This window comes from Arachis duranensis, chromosome 3, assembly GCF_000817695.3.
Source record: "Arachis duranensis cultivar V14167 chromosome 3, aradu.V14167.gnm2.J7QH, whole genome shotgun sequence".
NCBI classification, from domain to species: Eukaryota; Viridiplantae; Streptophyta; class Magnoliopsida; order Fabales; family Fabaceae; genus Arachis; species Arachis duranensis.
In genome coordinates this window covers 60289124-60307239 of record NC_029774.3, presented here as the reverse complement: position 1 = coordinate 60307239, position 18116 = coordinate 60289124, and the positions used below count along the sequence as shown (strand labels likewise).

Below are 18116 nucleotides of genomic sequence, written 5' to 3'. Positions count from 1 at the left end.
ACTCATAGTAAAGTCCAGAAAAGTGAATTTTAACTAAAAACTAATAAAAATATAGTAAAAACTAACTAAAACATACTAAAACATACTAAAAACAATGCCAAAAAGCGTATAAATTATCCGCTCATCAGTCGTCTCCCTACGAGTTGCAGAAAGGTGTGCTATTTTATTAATCAGATGTTTTCAAAAAGGTTTGAGTTGAATAATAGGAAATTAAATTGATGAATTTGAATAATGTAAATAAAAGCCTTGACTGGGGGTTCATTAGTTGGAATCCCTATTATAGTTTGAATGATTTCAAGATTAATTGATAATTAAAAATTATTCTATTTTGTTATCCTTTACTAGGCAAAGGAAAATCAAACAGGTTGGAATGCTACGTCTGTTTACAAATTGCAACCCACTTAATCAAAAGGGATTGGTGTTAGTGACTAGAAGGTAATCCAACAGTAAACCCAATTACAATCTCTCTTTCAAGCCTTCCAACTCAATTGGTTCCTTTCAATCAACTCCCCATCAAGTTAGGGAATTACTCACTCATTGTGAATGCAAAATTCATAACATATGAGAAGAAATTAAAGAAAGACATTGTAATTAGAAATTAAAAATAATCCAATTAAAATAAGAATAATCCTTATATTGAATAAATCCTAATAATATTCCAACGGTAAAATTAACAAAGCAAAGGACCTGGAAGAGTAAAGCCAAGTAAAGAAAACGAACTAGAATGACGAAGTCTTGATGAGGTAATGACTCTTCTCAATATCCCAATGCAAAAATAGTAGAAAAATAATATTCTAAGAGTATCAATTGTGTAGAGAGAAAACCTAGAGGAGGAGTAAAACTAGATCTAAAAACTCAAAACTGTGTAGAATGAATGTTGTTTTTCGTTTCTGCATGTCCTCTGGCTCTAGTCTGCTATTCTGGGCCGAGAACTAGGTTAAAACAGGGCCCAAAATCGCCGCCAGCGAAATCTGCAGATTATAAAGATCGTGCATGTCACCCGATCATGTCGTCCACGCAGACGCGTTATTTGTGTTTTTTCGTGCCACGCATTCACGTCGTCCAGGCCTCCGCGTTACTTGTGCTTTTCCTTTCTGCGCGGTCGCGTGAGCCATGCGGTCGCGTCACCGCGATTTCTCCTCTTCCGCGCGAACGCGTGAGCCATGTGGCTGCGTCACTTCTCGCTGGTTGTCTCTTCAATTTCTTGTGTTCCTTCCATTTTTGCTAGCTTCCCTTCCAATATCCAACTCATCCATGCCCTATAAAGCCTGAAACACTTAACACACATATCACGGCATTGAATGGGATAAAGGAGAACTAAAATGCATAATAAAAAGTCTCTAGGAAGCAGTTTTCAACCATGTAATAATTCCAAGAAGGAAATATAAATGCATACTAAATTAATGAATAAGTGGGTAAGGATCATGATAAAATCACATAATTATACACAATATAAACCATAAAATAGTGGTTTATCAGCTGTACAAGAGGTGATGCCCAATGTGAATCACCGTTTCTGTGTATGGCATTTGTGGAAGAATTTCAACAAGCAATGGAAAGATCTGGAGCTAAGAGGGTTGCTGTGGGATTGTGCACGAGCCACAACCTTTGAGGAATTCAGGGAATATAGGGAAAAAGTTGAATCGGCTTTATCTGGAGGCATGGGCATACCTAAAAATGTGGCCAACACATTCTTGGACAAGATCTCAGTTCAGTCACAAGCCAAAGTTAGACTCAATATGTAACAATGCGTGCGAAGTATTCAACGCAAAGACTAAGGAAGCTAGGAGGAAGCCTATAATCACACTGCTGGAAGAGGTTAGGATGACGATGGCCAAAAATAAATTGAAGTTGGATAATCATGTGGGGATACTTCCCCCAGTGATCAAGAGCAGACTGGAGAAGCTGAGGAAGGAATCTAGGCAATGGCAACCAATCTGGGCTGAAGACACCGGATACGAGAAGTTCGAGGTACATGGACACCCTACACACCATCTAGTGGATCTGGGGAAAAAGCTATGTACTTGTCAGTTTTGGATGCTAACAGGTAATGTATTTAACTGTTACTTAATTATTTAACTACCTAATTGTTATTGCTGATTATGGTGTTGCAGGAATCCCATGTGTGCATGCATGTGCTGCTATTTCTAGGGTCAACAAGTGGCCAGAGGATTTCTGCCACAAGCTCCTCACAATGGAGTCCTACAAAGCCACTTACTCCCACCACATAAATCCTTTACCTGGCCAACAATTATGAAAAAGATCTGAGGCCAACAGACCATTGGCACCTTTGGTTAAGAGGAAACCTGGACAGCTCCAAACCAAGAGAAGAAATGATACGGATGAGGGGGGTCAGTCTAGCAAGAAATCAAAGCCAACCACCACTCTGAAGAGACAGCTACGACCATTCGCTTGCAAGTATTGCTTGCAGAAAGGTCATACAAAAAGAGGGTGTGAGAAGAAGAAGGTTGCTGAAGCTGCAGAGGCTGAGAAGAAGAAAGCTGCGAAGGCTGCTGCTAAAGACCCTAAGGTTGCTGCTCAGAATGTCACTGCAACTGCCTCTGCGTCAGCTACAACAACTACTTCCAATGCACCTCAAGCTGCAACTACCTCTGCTACTTCTACAGGCTCTGGAACTGCAACAGCGTCTGCTACTGCTACTGTATCTGCCCCTGCTCCTGCCACTCTTGTAGATGTGGATGCCCAGCAGGCTGAGATTGATTTGTCTCAGCCCTCATACTCTGAAGCTGAAAACTCCCAAAAGGTATTGTGTTTAATAATGCTTCATGTAATGTGTTTTTATTATTTATCTTATTTTATAGGCCTTATGTCAAATATTGTCTGCATTGCAGGAGCATGAACAAAACAGGAACACACCTACAAGACCTAGGAAACTACCACTTAGAAGAAGGTCACCTACTCCAACTGGCTCTGCATCATTCAATCCAATGGAGGGAGCTAGTGAGGCAACTGCAGCAAGGCTCGCCAACTTCCTCAAGTTTGTACCCACCCCAGGGTTCAAACCGCGAAGAAAGAAGTGATTTTGATCCTAGCTTTAGGTTGAAATTATAAAAGATTGTAATATTTTGTGAAACAATTATCTTAGTCTCTTTTGCTTGGTCATGGTGATTTATAGACACCTCTGCAACTTTTAAATACTAACTAAGTCGCTGGAATCAAGCTGAAACAATGTTCAAAATTTTTTGGCTTGTTATTGTCATCAATGTATTATTGTAGAATTTTATATGAACTATTTTTATTGTCATTCAGTTATGAATTGTGCCTTATGTAAGCTTTTTCTACTGTTGCTTATCCATATCAATTATGTTTATAAAAACAAAACCAAATAGTCATTCAATATATCAAAAACAATGTAATGTCAATTACATTGTTCATAAACTGGATTACACTAGTTCTGTGTTTCAGTTCTCACCCTAATCAAACTTTCAACAATAACATCAGCACAAACACAATTAACACGAATACCCCTAAACCAAGCACTTGGACCATCAGCTTTACATTTCTCACATCTGCTTCCAGTTTGCCCACCTTCCATGCAACGTTCATCTTCATCCCAACATGCTCATCTTCTTCATCAGACTTCAACGGCACCTCATCCTGTACCGAATCTGTCTAGACAAATAACCTACACCAATTCTTTTCACTAGTCTGCAAATATGCATCAACCTTATCAAACAATTACCTCAACTAACCAACACTATAAATTTCAGCCAGTAATTACACTCATGTTATAATTCGGACACCTGAAGAATGACTTATTAGGATGACTCTCCGTCCCTGACCACCAAAGGACAGGCCTGCACCCACAACCACACCACTCTGGAACTGCTGAACGCCGGCTACACACATTGTTCCCTCTCTAGTTTTCAGTCACAGATGAGCGATTCGACCTTCGAGAAGCGTGACTGTCACTCATGGCGGGAGAGAACGAAGAAGAAGAATAAGAGGAAGAGGGAAGAAGAGCTTGAGCTGGACGACGAACCAATTCACACAGGAAGAGGGAAGAACAACTTAGGGTTTATAATTGGTACCAGGGACTAATTCAGGGAATTCGGAGATTCTTTGATGATACTCCACATCAGCTAGCCGTTTAAGGCTGCTTACGTGGACCATAAGCAGCCAGCTCAGCGCTCCGGCTACTGAGTCACGCCGGAATTGGGTGGAGGGACCAGGATTTCACACGGAGCTCAATCTGAAGGGTGCAATTAGAGCATTTCGAAAGTCAGGGGTAACATTGGTGCACGGGCTCAATCTGAGGGACCATTATGGGGTTTTACACAGGTCCATTGGAAGAGGTGATGTTGCTGCATATTGTTGTCTACAAATCTTTATACACACTATTTTTAAAAGATCTTTTTTCTTTAAAAAAAAATATTTTTTATGTAATAAATAAACAAAAAAAATACTTTGATATTGTTATACCTAAACATAATTGATAGATAAAATCTTTTTACATGAGATATCCAAACATAAAATTACTTTTACTTTTACATAAGATCTTTTAAAAAAAGATAACTTGAAAAAAGATCTTTTCTTAAAAGTTCACCTAAAAAAGTGCTTAAGCAAGTTGTATGTTTTTGGTCAAACATAAGATAGATATGCAGCACCAAGTCAAAGACTAACAATATATGACACGCAGGAGGTTTTCTTTCACTGATTTTTATTTCTAATCTGAAAGAACTAAATATATGTGCTTATTTTACTTCTCCAAATTACTCAAGTGCCTCATTTGCAACAATTGCTATAGGAAATGGTAACTAACCTGCCATACAAGCAAAATCTCAGTGTTCCATAAAGTAACAATAGACTCAATCAATCATGTCTAATGCTAATGCTAACTAATAAGGTGCATTGATATGTGCAGGAAAGTACCACACGTTAATTGTGGGAGCCAATGAGAGGCGATGGAGAAGATATCGAGATCAGCTCAAAGTGATGGCGGACTCCTTTCGGCTTCTTGGCATCTGAAATTGAACTGCACAATTCACCACCTGTTCTAATTTTTCTACAGATCAGGTTTATATCAAAATTTTCCTCTCATCTCATTCATGCGTTACATGTGTATATAAACTACATTGTTGTGCTTTTTGTGCTCATTTTTTTAATTCAATGAAGGAATAGATGAATTCAATTAACTCAATAAACTAGATGAATAAATGATCGAATATTTGTTATTAATTTGGTTAATTCAATAAATTTTTTTGTGCGACTATTTTAATGAATTCAATGGTAATATAATGATAAATTATTAATAATTGATGAGATCAAAAATTATATTAAATTTTAGTCGATATAGTATTTTAAATTTAGAAGAAAATTTAAAATTTATGTTAAACTATAATTATATTTCAAGTATTTATTTATAATTTATTATTTAAAACAATTTTTTATTAGACCACAATTAAACTAGTTAAACCAATAAATCAATAACTAAAACTATAACTGATCCGGTTTCAAAACCTTGCTATTTACTCCACTCTGGAACCCATTGTGCATGAACACGTCATTAAGTTGGCGGAGTTGAGTCGGGTGATAATTTCGAATGAAGAAATTTTTTCTGTGACCATTTAGAATGAAGGAAAAATAGAAAGAGTTAACCGAAATAAATGTTAAAAAAATTAAATTAATTAATTAAACCACGATATTCCAGAGGTTTACGCATAAAAGCGCACCTTTATACACGTGTTTTCAACAGTAGCGGTACATTATAGGCATTTAGAAACAAGTGGTCTTATTTAGTTAGTTCTCCCTATACAATTTCATTGTGTACCCCATGCTAATAATTTACCAACCGACTCTCAACATGATGAGCAAAACACGTGAGACACCTTCCCTAGAATGAAAACCAGATTTGCTCAAATCTTCAGCCTTTGGTCTCCCCCATCAACATAAGTTACCTGTGAAGCAAACCAGTCAAAATGCTCCATGCTTCTTATAGCTTGGTCGCAAAATACTCCTCAAAATGACTATGATACAGAATCTACACCCTTTAGTTATATTTCCTAAATATATGCAGAACCAGTGACGAGCCTGCAGAAGTTTACATTAACAGCAAAAGGTTTCGTTTTATGCAATTCTGCAGATAATATGATGTTAACTTGTCTCAAAGCTCACGAGAAATCCGTCCTTCGTTGGACTTCCAGCAAAATCACTTGACGGGTCAATCAGCTTAAGTGCCTGAACATTCCAAAATGCTGGAGGGAAGATGCTCTTGCATGATCTACAGTACATATGCACCCACAGCAGTTAGATATCCATAACTCCATTTCAGGAGAAAATATATCCAAACGATAAAATTATGACGACGACGGCTAGCAACTAGTTCCAAGTATCAACCTCATGAAGAGCATCGCATCAAAGATTAAACAAACCAGGTATTTATCTGTTTACTGGGTACATAGTAGTCGATAACACTACCTGATCACTGGTTTCAGGACCATCTGAATGGAAGAGAATTGGGCGGCAGCGCTTGTCTTCGTTCATCAAACTTGAATTTTGGAAATGGCTCACAAGTGCAGTCTTCCCTTGTATTCGAGCATATGCCAAAGATGCAACCTTTTCACTATTAAACTTCTCCCATTTCTTCCCATTGAATGTCTGAAAAATCAAACGAGTTAGTGAATCCACCATTTGAGGTGGGATTCTTTAATAGATTCCACGATATTATCATTAAATGCCAAGTAATTTTATTGAAGATGGATATGAGAATCAGTAGAGTTGATGAAACCTACCTCATAGAATGGAATAATAAGAGAGGGTGACAACATATTGATAAATGCATATCCCACATTGCATTTATTCTGCAATTGCAAACAACAATACAAAATCCGATTCTAGATTTCGAAGAAAGCTGTACATAATTTAAAACTTGTTCAAGCAAAAAATGTACCTTAAAGTCAATTGGGAGATAGAGAAAATCATATGTACCCTTGTGATTTTCATCAATGGCAGCTAATAACATTTTTGACGTGTACCTGCAAGTTATCAGCAACTAATGAATCATCAAAGCATCCAATGTCACAATAGAGGTCAATAAACAGCCACCAAAGTCAATCATACTTATTTGGAATATTCTTTATCATTAATGTAGTCCTTGTATCTTCACCACATTTAATCTTATCCAAATCAAGCTGGAATTGCTTCTTGCTATCAACTTGGCTTCCATTGTTCTCAATCCATCTGCTCTGAGAACGGTCGGTCAAACTATCCATGGTGGTAGGTGGTAGTCCTGCATATGGACCACTACCCAAAAACACAGGGCTAAGCCTAGGAGAAGATCTCATTCTAAGGTTTGATGAACCGTTCTCAGAAATATTTCTCGGAATAGTAATGCCAGCATTTACAGACCCACTCGTTTTAACCACGTAATTTCCATCAGTGTGCCCCAGACCCATGCCTCCATAACCGACATTATTCATGATCGAAGTTTCAGGTGACTCAGGAAAACCAAAGTGCCTCTCTAGTGGCAAACCTGATGGAGCAGAACCAACATGATGATTGTTATGATGGTGGGATGCCCCAACGTAGGAAGTACTTTGACTTGAGTATGGGAAGCCATGCCCCTTGCCATTTGATGTAAATGGATGCACCGCAGCTGGTCTTGGCCAAGCTAAAGGCTTATTACGTTCCGAGTAAAGGGTTGGACTTCCCCATAAAAACTGTGCCCCAGATAAGGTCTCCATCGAAGATTCATTTGATTTTGATGTTGATGGACCAAACAAGGACAAAGATCCACGATATTGGCTGAATTTGGGCTCTGGAAGTGAATGTGACTGAAAAGTAGCTCCTTGCGTTGAATTCACACTGGTAAAAATGTGCTCTCCATGATTGCTCCTTCCAAAGTCCTTGTCAATAGTTGCACCCTTCACAGTATTCGATACCTGAGGTTGCAAAATTGAAGCCAGCCCTGGCAAGTGGCTACCAGTTGTTGGGCTCATGATCCTAGAGCCAGGAGAATGACTGATCGTTTGCATAGAATTCTGCTCGACAGGACTATTGAACTGCATCCAGTTACCTGTAATAAAAGCTTTATGAGCATAATTCAACAACAGACAACAGATGGAAGAACATCATAATTAAAGTTTAGTTTGGTAAAGCTTTTACTTTTTAAAAGTAGACTATAAAAGTTAGTTTTTAAAAGATAGCTTTTCAAAAAATGTAGCATTGATGTTTAGTAAATCAAATTAAAAATGACTTTTAATAAATACAAGCAACAACAATTACTTTTGATAAAATAGCTTTTAAAATTTAAAAATACTATAAAAGACATAAATTTAAGCATTAAATTTGAAAATTAGTTAATATATGAGGTTATATTAGACTTTTAAATTTTGAAAAGCACAAGCCAACTTTAAAAAGCTCCACCTTAGTTGCTTTCAAAAATATCCCGATCTTTTAAAAGCTACAAGCACAAGTACATAGTCTTTTTTATTTACCAAAAACAAAATGAGGAGCTTGTGCACCTCTTCGAAAAGCTTTACCAAACCAAGCCTAAGTCTGTAAAGAAGATCACAAGAACCTACCTGGTGGAGAGTTGGCCACAGGTGAACTCACTTGATACCGAAAGTTCCGAGCTTCATCTTGATCAAGCTCTTGATTTAGTTGGAGCAATAAACTAAGAGGTGCAAAGTGTTATCAATACTAGATTCATATATAAACATAAATGCTAGAAAAGAAGGTAGCAAAAGTTTTGAAGTTCAAGAAGCAACCGTTTAGTGGTAAATTTTCTATCCACAATATAAACTTACGAAGCTAATTTTACAATAATTCAGTGGCTAAAAATATTAATTGGGCACTTTAAGCTATTATCCAAGCACCATGATAAGCCAAACAGACAAACACTTATTAGCAAAATCATAACATTTGTGCCACTCTGAAAACATTAAACTATATCCAAGTAGCAACAAAGATAAGCTAACAGATAAACACATTTGCCAAACCATAACTCTGTTCAATAATGATATGTTAATACATTGCATGAAATTCAACCAAAAGTAAACGATGAATATCACAAAATAAAAATAAAAATCAACCAAAAGCATCTCAAATAATTGGTGTACGCACTTTCGACGAGCTCCTCCAGGCCGACTAGGCTCCAGCTTTATCCGTTTACCAGCTATGTCACTTCTATTTAATGATTTTAGTGCTGCTTCTGCAGCTCTGACATCATAATATTCAATGAACTTATGATGCCTCTTGTGAGGAGTTTCCCTTATCTGCAAAGATGTTGATCATTAAAAATAAGGTTATTTTTAGTTAGAGAACTAAAAAGGACACATAGAAACAGAGGCACATCTACCCACATCTCAATAGATCTGACAATAGCAGTTCAGAAAAATAAAAGAATCACCTCTTTGACTTCTCCATAAGCCCCAAATATTTGACGGAGGTCTTCATTTGAAACAGATGGATCCAAATTGAAAACCACCAAGGTTCCTTGGTTGATATCCTTGTCTGATGGGTTATCCTGGGATGTGCAAGAAAAGAAAGCAAGTACAAGAATGTCAAGGCATTCAATTACTAAGAAAAACTTAGGACGACTCTGAAGTAGTTTAAGGAGAATATAATACCTTCGGTATTGAGAAATGTATGTCAAGTTTCCTGCGCCGCAGAGGTTTGTTTTGTAATGCACGCATAGCTGTTCGAGCAGCACGGATGTCATAATAGGATATCATTACAAAACCCCGATGTTTACATGCAGTATAGAGGGTTCTAATATCACCATATTGCTGGAAAATAATATAAAATCACAATTAACAATTCTTACAGCAAAAATTTTGAATGATATATCAGTTAATTAATTAACCCTTGATCAGGGATAATGAAGCACATTTAATGTGTTCCAGAAACAAATTGCAACCACTTGTTTCTATTTACAATGTTTAAAATGTAAACAGAAAAATAATGAGAAAAGGCCCTTCCTACCTTCCACAAATATGCACACATTTGGAACTAAGTATTCACATCTGAAATTAAAACTATTTTAAGGCTCACATTAGAACTTTCTAAGGAGTCATGTCAATATAGATTTAAATTCATGATTAACTCTATTCGTAGAAACATATCAAGTATTAAAAAAGTAAAAATTAATTTACAGTTATAAATACATAGATACAAAATTCACAGTAGTTGTGCTGTCATATATAGGGTTCAGCACAACCTTGAGACATGTAAGTCTATAACAACAAAATCCTCCCCCCAACATGATTTATTTTATATAGCACTTGGTTTCTTTGAGACAAAGAAGCAACTGTGTTACAGTTCAGAATTTTGAGCAATCTATATTTGAATGAAGAAAGAAAAAGGTATGGCAAAAGCTTTTAATATTCATCTGCACAGGTAAACTACTTTGCTTCTTAATCTCACAATGTTGATTTAACTTTTGGGAGACTTGCACTTCATTGAAAGGGGGAAATGCAAGCAAAATTCACATTATAATTACGCAATTTGTCAATTAATCATCTCTATGCCTTCCTCCTTAATCTCAAATCCCATTTAACAGAATCTCCCATCAGTAGAGAGCTTCTAACTTGTAGCCACAAACACCAAAGCAACCAATTTATTTTTAACTTAGAATATGCCCGCCAAAAGCTATTCATTAAGCTTAAATACTATACTTTATGATAATTTAGTTTAATTTAGTTCTAGATCTTTACTTTAGATGCTATTCTCTCTCAACTTTGATTTTGAAAGAAGCACTGTCGTAGCATCTTTTGATTTAATTATTTTTCCTGACGAAAGCATCTAATTATCTTGCACTCTTTTTGTGCATATTCTTTAAAAATGTTTTTTTTTTCTTTTCCTTGAAAAGGTTTCAAACAAATAGGAACTTAGACAATACAAATAGAATATACTATTTTTTCATTACTTGGAACCTCATCATTTCAGAAGTCCGAACAACTCCAGAAATAATATCTACAGTAAATAGTTTTTAAATTCTAAACAATTTTGCCTTGTTTAGTGTTTACATAATTTTGTTGTTAACAAAGATATCCAAATGTCAAGACCAACAAAGTTGGCATAATATTGAACTCAACAAGCAAATAAACATACATACAAAATTGTCTATTTAAATCAGACTACCTTATACTAACCTCAAAAAGAGCTCTCAGCTCTGAATCCTCCACGTTGCTGTTAATATTTCGAACAAATAGCGTTCGAGAAGGATGCTCTCCATATGGATGTTCTCCAGCAACAGTTCCAACACCATTAGGAAAAGAATAATGAGGCAAACCGTTGCTAACAACACTATCGGAGAAGTTCAATTTGGACATGCCCGCACTGAAACCATCCTGATCAGGATCTAGATCCATATCTCCAAAAAGATCATACTCTTCCAAGTCCTCAAGAGAACCAGGTAAACCACTTAGATCAAAATCATCCATTATGCCAGCCAAAAGCTCGTCTTCATCATCAGGAAGCGTGGTTCCCACTGCATGAGCACCGACACCTTCTAATGAACCCTTGTCTTGAAGCTTTTCAAAGCCAGATGAGATGTCATCAACAGATTGATAACCATTTTCAGTATCATTTATGTTCACTGCAAAGTTTGCAAAAAATGGGTCAAAAGGTTTTTCTATAATATGGAGTACAAAACTACAGTGCTGTAAAAAAAAATATGGCATACACTTTTCGTGTGGAAGAACAGGTAATGAACTGGAAAAGAGACTAGCATCAGATGACGCATGGTATAAATCAGATCCAGATGAAACCCCTCGTGCACTGCACCCCACTCCTCTAGGTATATTTATCGATGGAATCTTTGAAGGACCTATTTGTAATAATAAAATAAACAATACAATTAGCTCAACGTAGAACTCATTATGGTAACCAAAACAGAAATGAATTTAGATAATTACCCAAAGATGAAGGATCAAAAGACTGCTTCATTGCATCACCCTTCTGCTTCAGTCACAGACTAGTAAGATATTACATCAATTAGTGTTTGTCTTGATCAGGAAAATTAGGATCCCTTGCAATAGAAACGGCAACCACCACAAAACTTGTAAAAAGCTAATCACACCAAGATTGGGAATATTCTATTTAGAGGAAAAGCGGTATGTTTCCATTACCCGAAAATCACAATAGGTACATATGTATGAATTTCCCTCTAGTACAATAAAAAAGTACAAGCTAACATTTCCAATTACACAAACCCAAGCTCCCCTCAAGAATCAGCAGCAGCTGAAGCTGCATAGCATGATTAAAGATCAATCCCCATATAGATAGCACAAAAAAATAAATAAATAAATAAATAAAAGAACAAAAACTTTTTGAACAGTTTTCAGCACGAACACAAGATTCTGCTTCAATATAAAAAAGTGAGTGAGGGGAAAATAATAAATTAAAACTAGAAAGGCCCCTTGTAGTTAAACTCAAGCTGCCAATTCTTCTTCTCTCTCTCTCTCTCCTTTATATTGAAGAAAATAGCATATCAAGGGATGCTCGAAAATAAAATATTAGCGGTTACCAACACCATTTAATAAAGCAGGTGATCGCAACAATAAAACCAACCCAAATTAGTGCTAAATAAACAATAAATAAACAAAATATTTTTGTCTTGACCAAAGGGTAAAACAAACCTTCAAACCAAAACCCAAAACCAAAAATTAAAAGTACTTTCAGAAACCTTAGAGTTCAGAATAACCATGAAAGAAATCCCTTCAATCATTATGAAAATAACCGCTGCACCCAAAGAGCAAATTCAACTTAAAAGCGGGCTATAATCGAGTGGTTAATTTCAAACAAGAAAAACAGTTAGGACTCAGAATTTGGAATTGGAAAATCAGAGAAAGAGTGAATCAAAACGGAAACACGCGAATTTACCTGAAATTCGAAGGGTGCAACAGTCAGAAAACCCTAAAGCTTACGAATTTTAAAAACTAGAATTGGTATTTGAGGGTCTAGGTACCTAGAAACTTGTCTTTTAGAAGCAGAGTTTGAGTTTGAGTGTGTCTGCGTGCGTGTGCGTGTTCGTGTTTCATGCAGAGTATGGTTTGTGATGTGAATCGGTTGGGGGAATCTTTTGGGAGAGGGAGAGAAAGGTAAGGAGCAAGAGCATAGCGATGATTGGCGCCTGACCCTGACCCGAGAGAGAGAGAGAGAGAGAGAGTGCGAAAAAGGAGTGGAAAATGATTGAGATTTGAGAGACGGGGGGAAAAGTGGGTTTCGGTCGAATGTGGAGAATTTAAATGTATTTAAGCATAATTTGAAGTCCGAAACTCCGAATTCGGCATTTTATTAAACCACTTCCAGAAGAAATCTATTATGATAGATTGTTTTCTTTCGTAACTTTTTAAAATATAAACTTAGGATAGTTTATTAAGTTTTTAAATAATTGTTAGATCAGAAAAACATTAAACTATACTTGAAAAGAAAGTTTTTGAGGCATACAACTAGTTAAAAATAATTAAAAAAATACTTTTTAAAATATATAAACAACTCAAATAAGATAAACAAAAAAATATAGTTAAAAAGAAGAATTTAATTTTAATTTATTTATAGTAAAAATGTTCAAGATCTGACCCGTTTCGAAATTTGGTTTGTACCTAAGGTATATTTATTATGGATTTGTTATTTTAATTTGGTATCATTTTTGGATCAGATTCGACTTATGTTTCGAGTCACTCCACCTAACTTAAAATTTTTTATAGTAAAAATATATTTATTTTAGAGCAAAATTAATAATGTCATATTATACTTCTATACTTTAATTAATATTTTTTATATTATACGTCTATGCGATACTATTTTTGCTTTAAAATAATTTATTTTTGGTATAAATATCATATAACATTTGTTAAATTTAATTTCTAAAAATAAAGTTTTATTACTTTAGTATATAAAATTTATAAATTTATATACATTAATTTTACATCGAATCAATCCGGTTTAACTCAATTTATTTCAGGTCACTTTCAGACTTAGTCAAAATAGACCCAGTGTCCTTTTAGGGTCGAGTCCGGGTGTTTCTAATTAAACACATCCCCATCCATGAATAGCCCAAACTGAAAGTGTAAAATATTTTAGACAGTTGTATAATCATATCTATTTTTTTAGATGATTATTCATGTAAACAATGTAAAAATTATTTTTCCTGACATGATATTATGTCATTAGACCATCTGGAGTAGGAACTTATCTTAATTTCTATTTGTGGTCCATTTGTTAAAAAAATAACTCCACATCAATTTTTATGTCATAAACAGTAAATAGAAACTTAAAACATTTCTTTCTTCTTCGTTAAAAATAATTAAATCTAATCTCCTATTGTAGTCCTACTTAATTAATTATTTTATAATCTTATTAAAATTTATAAACTATTAAAAGATAGTTAATATTCAAAAAAAATTCAATAACTTCATAAATAATAATATACACAATATATAATTCGAGCTAAAACTAATTTGCAACATTATTTAATATAAAAAAATAGTTAAACTCTGCCGTTGACTATACGCATTATAAAATTGCCAAATGTGTTCAATCAAGCCCTCTTCCAATCTTTGTGTTCATTTATTTGATGTTTATAGAGAACAATTCATGATAAATCATATATAATTGAATTTCAATTCCTTGACAAACTAATTTCTCTTTAATTAACTAACTGCCAATTCCTTGGTCAAAGAGGTTAAGCACAAATTCGATTTAGATTCAAATAAGATTCAAAAGCAATTCTTAGATTGAATTATATGTCACGTATTCAATCTAGTGCTAGACAATTGAAACTTACAAGAAAGCATAATTTTCAAAAGTTTTCTAATCCGAATTATATGTCACTTATTCAAAACAAGAGATATTGAAAATTATAAAGTGTTGCATACTCTTTGAAATACTATTCCTAGTTAAATCAAAAAGTCATGAGAAAAAGTTTTGAAACTAATTTCAATATTAATTTTTCAAAAGTAATACTAGAATCCAAAACAGAGTTAGAATGTTTTCCAACAATTCTAATCTTTAGGGATGAAGAACGAAAACTCAATCATAAAATAGATCAATCTATAAACCTCAAACAAAATAAAATACTTAGATTAATAATCCATAAAAGAGATCAACAGAGCTCCTAATCTTAACAGAGGAGATTAGTTGCTCATGGTGTAGAGAAAACAAAAACTAGGATTGTGGAATAAGGTCCAAGATGAGATGTTTGTTGAATAGTTCTTGGACTTATTTAAATTCTAACCTAAACCTACTTTCAAATTCAAAACAAAATCAAATCAAATATTTTTCTAATTAATTTAAAACAAAGAGTGATCTTCTTTTTTTTTTAACTGAGATTCAAAACATGGTGTGTTACTTTGTTGAAATCATGGACTTGCAACCTTAATCTTAGGCTTGAATGAAATGGCTTGACGCTTAGATGATTTTCATGGCACTTCAAGGTATTTTAGTGGTCACTAGGAGTTGGTCCAAAGTGGAGTGTGAATGGCATGCATGGGCATGCCATTTGGGCTTGTTTTGGAGGCATGAAAGTCACTGAAAAGTTGGCCCAGCGTGCCACGCCAAGGAGTGGCATGGCATGCCTATTCAGCTGGTCCTTAGGCGTGGGTGAAGAAGCGGAGGACGTGTACACGCTAACTTGATGGTGTCGCATGCGTGTGGGCTGGTGTTTTGGTGCATGGCATGCCAGTGGTGTATGGTGCTTCGCGTGGATGGGCATGTATGAAGTGGGTCTGTCTTTGATGGTGGTTGATGGAAATGAGGGGGTGTTACCTTTTGCGTGTAGGATATTTGCACGCCCTTTCTTGAAAGTGGATGAAGGCTCCTGGATGTTGGCCCAAGGTGCCACGCTATACCCAAAGAAGGAAATTCATAGGCGTTAAGAATCAGAATAACCGTTTTACTAAAATAATAAATTTTAACTGCCCAGAATAGATTCAAAAATATAGAAATGATATTTTGAAACTAAAAAGGTGAAATTTGAATTCAATGGAATTTTCTAAGTTGGAAAATGTATCTTTTGCAAAAAATTTTTATAAAAATGCGTACTAGAGCTTCAGATGATAGTACTGACTCTAGTTTGTCCGGTACCGCATATTTTGGAAAATAAGATTTTGAAAAATTGAATTTTTTGTTTTGAAAGAACAAAAATAATTTAGAATAAAACATCAGGTGCTAATCTTAAAGGTTTTTGCCCAAAGTGGGCCAAACAGACTAAGAATGTTAACGGGTTAAACCGGACCCAAACCGGACTTAACGCCTAACATATATAAGTGAGTTTTGAGACTATTTGGCCTCATTTTTCAGAAACAAGAGAGAGAGGGCGGTGAGAAGAGAGAAGAGGGGGTGATTGGGGTTTTACTATTCACTTCCTCCTTCAAAACTCCATACCTTTTAATTCGGAGCTCTGATTGATGAGCCGTTTGTGGCCACGCGAAGCTCTCATCGAGCTCTTCATTTCTAGCTAGGCATTATTGGTATGAGATCAAAAATCAAGCTCTAGTTTTCTGCCCTAGATTTTGTGCATTTTTTGTTATAGTTTTTGAATAGATTTTGTGATTTTATTTGTTTAGAGGTGATCTAGCATTGGTATATTATTGGGTTTTGCCCTAATCTCGTTGGATAAGGTAAAGTCTCACTAAACCCTTGTGTTAAGTTGTTTTTGTGAACCTTAGGTTTTGATTTTGACATGTATATGATGTTAGTTTGAGCTTTGGTGCTTGTTGGAGTTGCCTTGGCTTTTGGAAGCTTGTAGGATCCAAGTTTTGGTGTGCTGTGCATATTGAGGATCGGTCAAGGTATAATTTTGGTTTTCTCTATATAATATGTAATATTTCTGGACAATTAGGCTAGTAGACCATAGGATAGGATTGAAATTGATTGTTGATAATTGTGATATATGATGATAGTGATGATTGTGTAGGAAGATAATGAATTATTATGTGTGTTGATGTTGACATAGGATAAGTGATGCTTATGAGTAGTGAGATTATATTAAAGTTGGTGATATTGGAGTTGATGTACAAATTGTGGAGTTGTTGAGTTTATGAAGGAGGAATTAATTGATATAGATACTGAGTTGGTTGAATTGTGATGGAAAGGTGAAGTATAGCATTTGGTTGTGTTTTATGGTGAATTTGAATAGGCTTGGAATTGGTTTGGTTGTGAATTTTGAAGGTATGAGAACCTAGTGAACTTTTGGTAAAAACCAGTTTTTGGTAAACTTTGACGGATCATATCTTGAGCTACAGTTTTTAATTAATTAAATTTTGTATCAAATTAAAGATAATTCAACGAGTTTCAAAACAGTATAGATTTTGTGAAAATAAAAATTTTGTAGAAAAAGATATGATTGTTGGAAGTTGGTATTAGAAATTCGATTTTTGTGATGTTGCAGAAATTGTGAGTTCTGGTTAGTGTGCACACACTCACTGTTGTGCGCGTGCTCTGAGTAGGGGCTACGTTTCGACATCTGCGTACGTACACCCTTGTGTGCACACACACCTTGTGAATTTTTGAAAGCGTGCGTACGCACCCTCTGGTGCGCACGCACACACAGGGAGATGCTTACTGTTGATGGTGTTCGCACACTCTGGTGCGCATACATACCGTGCGAATTTTAGAAGTTGTGCATACGCACAACATCATGCGTACACACATGCTGGAAAGTGCCTTCTGTTGAGGGCGTTCGCACGTATCCATGCGTGCACACAAAATGGACAAATTTTACTTTGTGTGCGTACGCACACCTCTATGCATACGTGGTGCACGAATTTGTGATTCGCACAACTAACCAGCAAGTGCACTGGGTCGTCCAAGTAATACCTTACGCGAGTAAGGGTCGATCCCACGGAGATTATTGGTTTGAAGCAATCGATGTTTATTTTATTGATCTTAGTCAGGAGGTCAATAAGGTTATTTGGATTTAATTGTAAGAAGTCAAAGTATTTAAAATTATTAGAAAAATAATAGAGAATAATAGCGTTACTTGTTGTGCAGTAATGAGAAATATGTTGGAGTTTTGGAGATGCTTTGTCCTCTGAATTTCTGCAATGTAATATTTAACTCAATTGTTTGTAAAGCACGTCTACGGCAAGCTGTCTGTAGGGCGTCACCATTGTCAGTGGCTACTTCCCATCCTCTCAGTGAAAACGTTC

General features: G+C 35.5%; 1 protein-coding gene across 4 annotated transcripts; it reads right to left on the bottom strand.

The window, feature by feature from the left end:
• Positions 1-5988: 5988 nt before the first annotated feature.
• On the bottom strand, positions 5989-12948 carry LOC107493606 (protein MEI2-like 3). 4 transcript variants are annotated; one of them, XM_016114677.3, is made up of 13 exons: positions 12847-12948; positions 11880-11992; positions 11648-11791; positions 11115-11560; positions 9591-9749; positions 9371-9487; positions 9085-9236; positions 8544-8635; positions 7081-8035; positions 6911-6995; positions 6753-6821; positions 6439-6618; positions 5989-6241 (listed from the first exon to the last, which is right to left on the bottom strand). In XM_016114677.3, exons 2-13 carry the CDS (start codon positions 11908-11910, stop codon positions 6191-6193), a joined length of 2481 nt encoding a protein of 826 aa, XP_015970163.1. In that variant the 5' UTR covers positions 11911-11992; positions 12847-12948; the 3' UTR covers positions 5989-6190. The 4 variants fall into 4 exon arrangements, with proteins under 4 accessions (XP_015970163.1, XP_015970162.1, XP_015970161.1 ...); XM_016114676.3 differs by having other exon boundaries at positions 11880-11938; XM_016114675.3 differs by lacking the exon at positions 12847-12948 and having other exon boundaries at positions 11880-12060.
• Between the last annotated feature and the right edge of the window lie 5168 nt (positions 12949-18116).